Source organism: Silene latifolia, chromosome 2 (genome assembly GCF_048544455.1).
Source record: "Silene latifolia isolate original U9 population chromosome 2, ASM4854445v1, whole genome shotgun sequence".
NCBI lineage: Eukaryota > Viridiplantae > Streptophyta > Magnoliopsida > Caryophyllales > Caryophyllaceae > Silene > Silene latifolia.
The window spans coordinates 48,092,892-48,105,513 of record NC_133527.1 but is presented as its reverse complement, the minus strand read 5'-3'; the positions used below and the strand labels follow the sequence as shown (position 1 = coordinate 48,105,513).

General features: G+C 41.3%; 1 protein-coding gene across 1 annotated transcript; it reads right to left on the bottom strand.

The window, feature by feature from the left end:
• Positions 1 to 727: 727 nt before the first annotated feature.
• On the bottom strand, positions 728 to 2,414 carry LOC141642707 (uncharacterized). The gene is made up of 2 exons (XM_074451580.1): positions 1,976 to 2,414; positions 728 to 1,889 (listed from the first exon to the last, which is right to left on the bottom strand). The coding sequence occupies exons 1-2, from the start codon at positions 2,295 to 2,297 to the stop codon at positions 994 to 996; spliced, it is 1,218 nt and encodes a 405-aa protein (XP_074307681.1). The 5' UTR covers positions 2,298 to 2,414; the 3' UTR covers positions 728 to 993.
• Positions 2,415 to 12,622: the final 10,208 nt, after the last annotated feature.

Sequence of the window (12,622 nt, the reverse complement as noted above, 5' to 3'; positions counted from 1 at the left end):
AGGAAAATTTCCAGATAACACAAACACTAATCATTTTGTTACTTGTGGATATATTTGTTTGAATATACAAGCTGAGTGAAGAAAATGGAGAAAGAGGGACTAGGGGCGTCTAACACCCCGTGCAACCACGGGCGGAGGAACCGGGCCTCCGATTTTGAACACCGAATTTATAAGCCTTATTGATTCAATTCAATACAAAAATCGAAGTATAGTACCCTTGTACATTCATATTTGGGGCCTCATTTTTTCTCGTTGCACCGGACCTCTATTTGTTTTAAGACGCCCTATGAGAAAGACACTAACAAACTATCGGTACTCTTTGGAACATGCCATGAAACGTCCTGTTAATGACTGGAACTTGAATAAACCTTTTACCTAGTGATTGCATGAACCAAACTTGTCTCGACTGATTAACCCACAAAATCCGAAACCCATAGATTCAAGCTATCTAAAATCTGACCCCATTGATTAAGATAGGAGAGATGGTGTGGTTATTGACATGATGTGCATCCTTGACATGACGGATGTCGTGTACTGGCGTCGAATTAGTGATGTTGGTAGGGGGTTGTAGTTTGAAAGAATTTTACTTTTTACTTGGAAGAAAAAATCGAACCATTCATTTTCATCGTATCGTACTATCCAAACAAACCCATATTGGAACAGAGCTGCGAAAAACGGAAGATGAGCTATCTACTCTGTATTTATACTTGTATCATAAGCGCAAAACTTTGCAATAAGAGAGTCCAATTTCATTTTTATTAGTCATGATTTCCAATCACACAAGGAACAAGTTTCTAATCTATACGAGTATATTATACAAGTTACAACGCAACCACAGATACAGCAAACTTTTTGGTGCGGGGAAAAATAAAAAACATAATACCAACAATATATGCCTCAAGATGTAACGACCAATTAAGATAATACAAATACAACATTCATAATCATAGGGGGTGCTTGTTCCCCTTACCTCTTCAAAGTGACCACCGATACTCAGAGCAGAACTTGAGGCTCTGTTAAGCTGCCATTAAAGTTTACTTTACAAGTCTTGGGGAATTCGATTCCAGCAAGATGGAGTCCGGTCTTTGTTATATGTGGGCATGACCTGACATCAATGTATTCTAGGAGTTTGCAGGAATCAATTAGCATTGCTATTCCTGAAGTAGTAATCTTGGGACAGTTGCACATTTTGAGAACCTTTAAATTGGCTGCATAGTTTTCAGCTTTGCCTAAATGCCCAAAGGATGCGTCACTCACCTCTTCACAACATCCTATATCAAGGGCTTCTAAATTTTTACAAGTTGACAGAATGCAAATCAAAGAATTATCAGTGATGCTTAGACACCAGTCCATCCTGAGATTCTTGAGGCTGGAATTGCATGAAAGGGCTAGGGGTTTGAGAGATTTATCAGAGACATTCCGACAACCACCAATAATTAGAGTCTCTAGAGCCTTGCAAAATGAGGCGAGAGCTGAGATACCCGCATCTCCTACTTTGTAGCAATCCAAAAGTTTAAGAGTCTTTAACGAGATTGAACAGGCTTCGGCAACAGTAGAGATACCAACGTCTCCAACATGTGTGCACTTGTTCAAATCTAAATAATTGAGTTGCTTACAAGCAGTAACAAGCAGAGTTAGGCCAGAGTCTGTTATGTTTGTGCAGCCTTGAAGAACCAACTCTTCCATATTAGGACAATTACGGGAGAGGGAAGACAAAACGGCATCAGTAATAAATTTGCAGCCGGTTAGTTGTAGGCTTCTGAGATCGGGACAACCTTGAGCTATAGCAGAAAATCCCTTGTCTGTCAACTTTCTGCAATACGAAACATCCAAGGATTGCAAAGTGTGAAGATTACTTCCTATGGCCTCTAATCCGAGATCTGTAACACCTGTAGTAACACACAGTCCATCATAATTCACAATTCTATTGTCTCGTTTCGCTTTTTAATAAATCTAGTAGTAAGTCAGAAAGTACCTTTGCAGTTGGACAAGGAGAGGCGGCGTAAGCAAGTAAAGCCGGAAGCAACGACAGCGAGATCGGAGTCGGTGACGCCGGGATAAAAGGAACGGGAAAGTGACTGTGAGAGGTCGAGGTGTTGGAGTTGAGTAAAGCGAGCGGCGACACGTCGGAGCATGTGGGGTCCAGCACGTGCCGAAAGCTTCTTCCTTTCGGAGCTTTGAAGACGAAGCCACCTCTTGCACACCATCCCGAACACCTCTTTGTCTTTCTCGTCTTCCACTTTAACCAGTATCGCCCGAAGCTCGTCGTCTCCTAATACTTGGTTTATTCTCCCCATTTTTCCCACGATTTTCAAACCCTAATTCTAGACTCCTCTTTAGATTTGGGGATTTCTCCCCTACCACACTACTCACCTCACGCACTCACGCAACAGCGCTATTCTATTACTCCCTCCTATTCACCATTTTCTTCCTTATTTTTTTAAACCATTACCATGTCTCTTTTTAAAAACTTTTACTCTTATTTTATTCATTCATTTCTCCTATCACCAAACCTCACCCAACTCACAATTCCTTATTTAATTGTTATTTATTCATTCTTCTCTCCCATCACCAAACTCCACCCAACTCACAATTCATATTTTATTCCTCTCCTAAAATCTTGTGCCCACAACAAAGGAGAACAAAATGGAGAATAGGAGGGAGCACATATTTACCTCAATAGCAATAAAAGAACTTTATATTAAGACCCTTTTTTTTTACTCTTTAGAGAGCTGAGCTGAACAGAATATAATGACGTTAAATTGAACTGTACTGAACTTAATGGATGACTGAACTGAATAAAACTGAATCGAACAAAATTTATTGGAGCTGAACTAAACTAAAATAATAATAAAAATAAGGGTTTTTCTATGGAGTACCCTTCAACTATTGCCATTTCTAAATTATACCCTTACCTTTTTCATATTCTTAATTGTACCCTTAAACTTCAGTATTAACAAATCAGCGTGACCATTAAGCTTTAATCCGTCAATTTATTGACGTTAAGTGCCAACTAGGACGAATGACTTGGATTTGGCTTGATGACATGGGTTATGACTGTGTAATGTATGACTTCCTCTATACTTTTCATTTCAAACTATTCTCTAACACAATCACACCTTTTCATTTTCTCTGCTTCTTCTTCTCTCATCTTTGCATGCCCTAATTCCGTCTCCCTCTTTTATTGTTATAGTGGAATCGAGTTAGTTTATACTCCTTCCGTACAATACCAATGGTAACGTGGTAAAAAATGAGATATTTAAGAAAAGAGGGTAAAAGTAGGGACAAAGATGGAAACTAAAGTGAATATAAGAGATTAAATTATTGGGTTGATGAGTGGGCCACAAGTGGTCATTGTGTAAATATAAGGAGAATATAAGGGTATTATTGTAAAAAAAACAGCTCATTTATAGTATGTTATCATTGGTGTGGTACAGCCGTATTAGGCAAGTGTAACCATTGGTCTGGTACGGAGGGAGTATCTTATAATTCCAAAATTAGTGGTGTAATAGAGGTAAGGATTGATTCTAATTGATACATAATATACACTGATTGATATGTGCTATACATTACCAAATTTGGGAGAATAGATGCGTGATGTTCTTATAGAAAATCCTACTGAAGAGTGAAGATAAACTTCCATAAATTTTCGTTGTCATCGTTGTAATGTTGCTCTCGATGGTATATGTTATGCACATAGAGATTGATATCTTGGGGAGGGGTTGATGGTGGTGGTGGCAGGACATGGGAAATAGAAAAGGAGAATAATGGTGATGGTAGTAAAGGGGAAGAAGAGAACTGTGAGAAGGAGATGGTTTAATTATTATTATTAGTGCCATGTCGTTGACACGTAGGTATTGACCTGAAACAATAGGTGACACGTAGATGTTAACCTTAAACAAGAGGTTAAAAATTGGGTGGGTCTATTTTGTGAATAAGGTGTTCGATGTTGAGTTTATTCGGAGTTAAAATATAGTTGAGATTATTTTAAGCAGATGGGTAATAGTTTGGATTATTCCCATCAATTAACCCAAAAAAAACTGGAATGACAGGTGGTAACAAAAAAAATAAAAGGTAACGTAATGAGAAAATTAGAGAACCATTGTAACATAAGAATAACACTGATATAAATAGTGTGAGCACAAACTCAACATAACAAACTAAACTCCAAACTCTTAATATTAATAATAATATTAATAAAAATTATTAAGTTTAAGATGAGTAGAACTGGAATTGGCCAAACTTAGTGGAGTTGAATCGAACTAAGGGGGTGTTTGGTTGGGGTACTTGGAATGGATTTCCTTCATTCAAGTGTTTGCTTGGACCCTTTTGGAATGGAGTTTGATACCCAAGGGGTTCTAAATCCATTCCAAACCATTGGAATCTCATACCCAAGTTTCATCCCAGGATTCTAAATCCATTCCACCCTATCCAAACCCTAAAGCTATTGAAAACAGAAGGAAAAAAAAGAAAAAAAAACGGTACATGCTCTTCCTAACAATTCTCTATTGATATCCCTTAAAACTCCATTGTCAGATTGTCAGGTATGCAAATTAGCTTTCATTTTTTTTTTTTTTTTAATTTGATTAACGCATATGGACGTCGGATGATAACCTTCAATTTTTTTTTGTTTAATTAATGTTGATATACGTAGCACTGCATTGATAGCCTTCAATTTTGTTTTTTTTGGTTTGATTAATACGTCGGATGATATCATTATTAAGGGACAAAGACTGCTCAGAATAGCTGTCAGTCGTGTTTGTCGTTTGAAATATTTGTTGGATTATAGTGAATAGTGAGTGGTGGGAAATGAATTTGGATGTTAGCTAATGATTATAAATGTCGACCAAGTCATGGTTGTTGTTAGCTGTGTGCATAGGAATGAAGTAGAATCAGGGATAAGTCTTGCTTAAAACGGGTTGGATTTTAAGACGGGTTGTTGTGTGAGAGGAAATGGGTAGAGGGGACAAAGGTGGGACCTCCCATGTGCTCTCCACTCACCCTAAATGGGTATTTTGTGAGAGAATATGGTATCCGTCTTATTAATAAGACGGATACCTTGGTCTGAAATAAGAATTGGTGTATCAGACAATATTTGTATCAGTAATGAAATTGATAATGTATGCTTCTTTTCAATTCTAAAATAAGTTCTAATCTGTATTCAAAGCGTTATTGGAATGATAGGTCCCTTTTTTTTTTTTATATTGTCATATGGCAGAGATGCTGCAAAATGATCGTTTTAAGCCCAGATATTTTGTTGTTGCCGCCACTGCTATACGTAGCATTGCATTGATTATGAAGATTGTTTTTTTTTTCAATAATTTCTTCTTAAAACGAAAAGATGAGTATACATAATTTGTTCTTAAACAACTTTATACATAATTAGACATGAGTTACTCTTTGCAGTTAGTCTTGTTAAAGACGGGTCGGAGCAAGTGACGGGTAATGTCACTCACAAAACGGATAGGGGGACAAGGTGGGGGCACCCCCATGTGCTTCTCTCTCTCCTCTATTTGGGTCATTTATGAGAGAAAATGGTATCCGTCACTCCAAAGTGTCGGATACGTGCCGTCTTCAATGAGATTTTGTGTACTCTTTGATTGGATGTGTATACTTCTGCCAATTTTTGTGGGTAATAATATCACAATTTTTTCCATATGTGTAATTTACACAAATTCCCACTTGTGACGGACACTATCCGTCACAAGTGAGTAACGGGTCACTTCTCTCTCACACAAATGCAAGTGGGAGGGCAAGTGGGGCGAAAATGGAGCGCCCCACTTGCCTCCCACTTGTATTTGTGTGTAAGGGAGGTGACCCGTCACTCACTTGTGACGGATAATGTCCGTCACAAGTGAGACTAGCTGGTAATTATAATTCATGGTTACATAATCATTATTCGATTTGTTTTTCATTTGTCTTATAGTTACATAATTCATGGTTTCAGAAATGCCTCCCTCTCAATTGACCTTATTTAGGAGAAGGAAGAAGAAGCAGATTGAGTTGTTATTGACTATTTTGGTTGTGATTAATATAGTCATTATTCTATATCTAGTGTTGTGTACGATGGACGTGACTATTCATAGAATTGAGCATCCTCGATATAGTAAAGATGAAAAAAAGGCGTCTTAGACAAAGACACTTGCATACACTAATTAAGTATAGTGATATAATTTGTAAGAGCGAACTTCGTGTGAATCGAAAGACATTTTACGTGCTTTGTGAGATGGTTAGAGATATTGGAGACTTGAAGGAAACTCGAAATATGTCACTAGAAGAAATTGTCGCCATGTTTTTATATACATTGGCACATCATTTTAAAAATAGGACGATAGGAAATCATTTCTTCAGAAGTGGATAAAGTGTGAGTAGAAACTTCCATCGTTGTCTCCTTGCTGTACTAAAATTACATAACCACTTACTTAAAAAGCCAAAGCCTATAATGGAAGAATGCGAAGATGGTAGATGGAAATATTTTCAGGTAATTATAACTTATTTAATCAATTGCAATATTTTTTTTACAAGACTAATAATTATTGCAAATATTAAGCCCGCTCACATATACTTGTTGTTTTGTAGAAATGTTTAGGAGCCTTAGATGGCACATACTGTAACACCCCCTCATACCAAGGTGCCTTACCAGGACCACCCTACCATGAAAGTGCATTACCATCTCGGTTGCCCGAGGTTAGTACATACCAAAAGCGTCTGAATTGAGCACTATTATTAAAGTACTGTGAAATGTAAAGTTTACAATATCCAAAACCAAATACTGTTTAACAAAATACAACTGTAAAGTCTTAACATTAAAGGAAAATCCACTAAGACTCAGACGGTGATGCTATGACTCGTGGTGACAAATCTCCCAAGACAATCCCCAAGCTCTCACTAGCAATACCTGTCAAGCCTGCTCACCATCCCCGAATGGATCACCGCAGATTCCACAAATAACAACGGGGTCAGTATTACTCAACAAACAATACAAACAAATGCAATAATCGTCTGATCATCGTCAATTCCCAAACATCCAAGCTCACATAGTAACCGACTACACACCAAAGTGTGTAGCCCTGCCAGATTACCCATCGCAACAGGTAATCCTCGCCGCCAGTGGGTGACCGCAGCCGATCCCACCTAGTCCAGCTCCTCAACGAGCGACATCGATCCCTGTCCCTTAATGTGCACATCCCCTCCCGTGGCGGGTTCCACGGAGGGCGAACTAGGGTGTGAAGCCACTCCCGCAAGTGACTCCACCACAATCACAATCACACGACATCACAGTCATCTCAATCCCCTCACACCAACACTGTCACAAAAACCTCCATTCTACGACGATCAACAGACAACGATAATTACAACAACATGTCATGTAAAGCACAGTAAACTGAGTAGGGAAACCCTACCTTAGCAATCAACAGCAATATGCAACACGAATAATAAAAAAGGCTCCTCTACGAAGTCTTCTCCTATACAATGATCATGCAACACGATTACACTTTGTACAATTCCCAAAATCTTCTTCTCATATAAATGTACAGTAACTCACAAAAGTACAAATAATCACGAAGATAGAACTTACCAACAGTGCAACGAGAACTTATACGCAAGAACCACGACGATTATCCACACAATGACGCTACGAAATGCTTAAGAGGAGGATTAGGGAATGATTTGGGTGTGATTAGGTTAACGTAGAAATGATAACGCTTTTGAAATGATATTAGAAACTGACGCGGTTGTATAAAATACCCTAAACATCCCCTAATCAAACCGTCGAAATAACACTCCGCCAAACCGGACATTCGGTCGAGTAAGTGCATACTCGGCCGAGTGTCCAATACTCGGTCGAGTATTCCCTATACTCGGCCGAGTATTCCTCGGCAGAACCAAAATAACACACAACCAGAGCACTACTCGGCCGAGTAGGCTCTACTCGGTCGAGTAGTCACCAAGGAAAATCCGTAGTGTTACAATCTTTCCCCCTAAAAAGAACTTCGTCCCGAAGTTCACACTCTACTACACAAGCAAGCACAACACTACGTCACAAGACTATAACAATTACATGAGACAACTCCAAGGAACTATACAAGCATCACAACAAGTTACCCCAAAATCATCTCCCGACTCGAACCAAACAAAGAAAAACAAAACAAAACACCATCGCGACCATCTCCTACCCCCCTAAAAAGACAACGGTTACGTCCCCGTAACCAAACATACCTGATCAAAAAGGTTAGGAAAACGTTCTCGCATAGCTTCCTCAGGTTCCCATGTGGCTTCCTCCACATTATGATTAGACCAAAGGACCTTGAGTAAGACCGTCTCACCATTCCGGGTTTTACGAACCTTGCGATCAAGAATCTCCTTAGGAATCTTGGCATAGGACAAGGATTCATCAAGTTCGATGTTCTCCATCTCGAGGATATGCGACGGATCACTCACATACTTCCGGAGTTGAGATACATGAAAAACATTGTGCACTCTATCCAAAGCTGGTGGTAAAGCTAACATGTAGGCTACCTCGCCAACACGGTCCAAAATTTCATAAGGACCTATAAACTTTTGGCTTAGCTTACCCTTTTTCCCAAACCTCATAACACCTCGCATAGGTGACACTTTCAAAAGAACCTTGTCACCTACGGCAAACTCAATGTCCCTGCGGTGTAAGTCGGCGTAGCTCTTCTGGCGATCTTGAGCTGCTCTCATCTTTTGGCGAATCAACTGAATTTGCTCAACCATATCTTGAACCAATTGTGTCCCTAAAACCACTGCCTCGGAACTATCATCCCAACAAACTGGACTTCGGCATTTCCGGCCATACAAAGCTTCAAAAGGTGTCATCCCAATGGTTGTATGATAACTATTATTGTATGAAAACTCGATTAAATCAAGTCTGTCTTCCCAACTGCCCCCAAAGTCCATAACGCATGCCCTTAACATGTCTTCTAAGGTCTTGATGGTCCGTTCTGTCCGACCATCGGTTCGGATGAAAAGTGTACTCATTTTCAACGTTGTACCCATCAACTCTTGCAGTTCTTGCCAAAACTTTGATATGAACCTCGCATCACGATCAGAAACGATATCTTTCGGGATACCATGTAACCGAACCACATGCTTTCTGTAACCCAATGCCAGCTGCATCTTAGACCAAGTATCCTTCATGGGAACAAAATGGGCTGACTTGGTTAACCGATCCACAATCACCCAGATCATGTTGTTACCTTGTTGTGACCTAGGTAGTCCCACAATGAAGTCCATGGAGATCGACTCCCACTTCCACTCGGGCACTGTCAAAGACTGAATCTTACCCTGGGGTCTCCTTTGTTCACCTTTGACCCTTTGGCAGGTCAAACATCTAGCCACAAACTCAGCTACATCCCTCTTTATGTTCGGCCACCCAAAAGTCTTCTTAAGGTCTCTGTAAAGCTTGTCACCACTCACCACCCGGGTGAACTGAATAAGGAGTGCAATGAGCCTCTGACAAGATCATTCTCCGTAACTCTGCATCGTCAGGAACACACCATCTCCCATCAAAACGAACACTCCCATCTGGATGTATAGAGAACCTGGAAGCTGCTCCACCCTCTACCTTAGACTTCCACTCCTGCATCTTAGGATCAAGCTCTTGCTTACTTTTGATGTTTTCATACAACTCTGGCTCGATCGTCAAATCCCCGATGGTATCCCCCTCTCGAATCATAAAGATCCCCAATCTAGACATCTCATCTCTCAACTTCAGCAAGGACATAGCTGTACATAGCGAATGAACGCTCTTCCTGCTCAATGCATCTGCAACAACATTAGCTTTACCCTCGTGATAGATGATCTCCATATCATAATCTCCAATCAGCTCCATCCACCGTCTCTGTCGCATGTTAAGCTCCTTCTGAGTGTAGATATACTTTAAACTCTTATGATCAGAGAACACCTTAAAAGTTGCGCCATAAAGGTAGTGCCTCCAAATCTTAAGAGCGAACACAACTGCACCCAACTCCAGATCATTAGTAGGGTAGTTCTCCTCATATTGCTTTAGCTGCCTCGAAGCATAGGCTATCACTCTCCCTTCCTGCATCAAGACACAACCGAGACCGTTCTTCGAAGCGTCGGTATAGACCTCAAAGTTCTCACAACCCTCTGGCAAGGCTAGGATAGGAGCTGTGGTCAAACGTTCCTTTAAGGTCTGAAACGCCGTTTCACAACTCTCATCCCAAACGAATCTAACTTCCTTCCTCATCAAGGATGTCATAGGCCGCGCTATGGTAGAGAAATCTTTCACAAATCTCCTGTAGTAGCCGGCAAGGCCTAAGAAACTCCGAATCTCAGCAACATTCTTCGGCGATTCCCACTTGGTAACGGCCTCAATCTTACTAGGATCCACAGATACCCCCTTCTTAGATATTACATGGCCCAGAAAAGCCACTTCCTCTAACCAGAACTCACACTTGGATAACTTGGCATAGAGTCGCTTTTCTCTCAAAGTCTCTGAGAACTATCCTCAAGTGCTCTTCATGCTCTTCCTTAGTCTTAGAATAAACTAAGATATCGTCGATGAAAACAACCACAAACCTATCCAAAAACGGTGTGAATATCCGGTTCATCAAATCCATAAAAGCTGCTGGCGCATTGGTCAACCCAAAAGGCATCACCACGTACTCATAGTGACCATAACGAGATCGGAATGCTATTTTAGGAATATCTCATCATCGCTATCCTCGGTGATGATACCCCGACCTCGGATCAATCTTAGAGAACACACCACTCCACTTAGCCGATCGAACAAATCATCAATCCTCGGAACGGATACTTATTCTTCACCGTGACTGATTGAGCTCTCGTAATCAATGCACAGTCTCATACTCCCATCTTTCTTCTTTACAAAAAGAACCGGAGCTCCCCACGGTGACACGCTAGGCCTGATATAACCCTTGCCTAACAACTCATGTATCTGCTTCTTCAACTCAGCCAACTTTTTAGGTGCCATACGATAAGGTGCTTTAGATATAGGACCGTTCCCGCTTAAGCTCCACGCTGAAATCGACATCCCTCTTGGGAGGCAAACTCGGTATTTCCTCAGGAAAGACATCTTTGAATTCTTTCACCACGGAAATCTCAGAAGTCGTCGGCGGCTCTACTCGGTGATCTCTCACATGACAAAGAATTAAGGGACACTTCTTCCTTAAACATGACTTTAAGGTCATAACTGCTATAAACCTACACTTAGGCTTTACCACAAACCCTCTATAGGACACCCTAACACCCTTGGGACCCTTTAAAGACACTCTCTTTTGTCTACAATCTATCCTGGCATCATACTTACCTAGCCAATCCATCCCGACAATCACCTCAAACCCATCCTTAGGAAACTCTAACAGTCTCTTGGTAAATCTACCCCTCCAATCACCATAGATATACCCTTATATAACTTGAGACACGACACGGACTCCCCTGAAGGTATGAACACATCATCTTTTACAACCTCAAACTTGCCCAAACCCATAGACACAAAGATGACTTTTAGACACAAAAGAATGTGTAGCCCCGGAATCAAACAAAACAAAGGACGGTACATTATTAACAAGAAAGGTACCGGTAACTACATGAGCATCATCTTGTGCTTCCTGCTTGTCCATCATGAAGAGTTTTCCACTGTTTTTCTGTCCTCCACCCTGAACTGACGCATTGGAGGTACTTGGCTTAGCTGCCGAATCCTGGGTGACGCTGTTATTCTGGCGCTGATAAGATCCACCACCACCGCGGTTGTAACCGCCCTGGTTACCCTGTCCACCTCTGTTGCCCCCATGAACCTCCCGGTCGGTTACTAGCAAAACTCTGAGTCGGCCCCTGAGAAAAATTTCCTGATCGAGCTCCCGAACCATTGCCGGGCTTGTAGCTCGTGCATTCCCGCCTTTTGTGGCCTATCCCACCACAGTTGAAACACGTAAGGTTGGTGTTGTCACTTACAGTCCGACCCCCATTCTTTCCCCAGCCACGAGAACCTCCAGAGAAACCAACTCCACTAGAAAAAGCCTTCGCCTGGTTGAAATTCCCTTTCTTGTTGGTTGGCTGATTGTTGTTCCCACTATCAGCCTTCCTCTTTCTCGTAGTGATCCTCTCCTCGATCTCCTTGAGAGATCCACCATTATCTCGGCTTGACCCGCTCTCGGATACACTTCTTTGAGGTCGTAGCAACCCCAACCAAGCATACGACTCACGATCTTAGCAGACAAACCCCTCTCAAAACGGAGAGCCAAACCTCTTTGCCCGAGCTGCATATCTTCCACATAACGAGATAGCTCCAAAAACCGATGATAGTAATCGTGATCTGTCATCTCCTCGGACATGGTGAAAGAATCAAAGTCGGATCTCATCTTGTGTCGGATATGCTCCGGCACAAACTGCTCTCTCATAGCACTCTTCAACCCAGGCCACGGAATAGCCCCTTCCGCCTAGTAGTAAGCTCTAGCATCATCCTTGACATTCTGCCACCAAACTGCCGCTTCTCCTCTTAGGTAGTACACTACCTGCTCGACAATCATGTCCTCGGGGCACTTAACCATTTCCATGAGAGCTTCAATCTCACGGTGCCACTTCTCGAGCAGCTTTGGTTCACCTACCCCGTCAT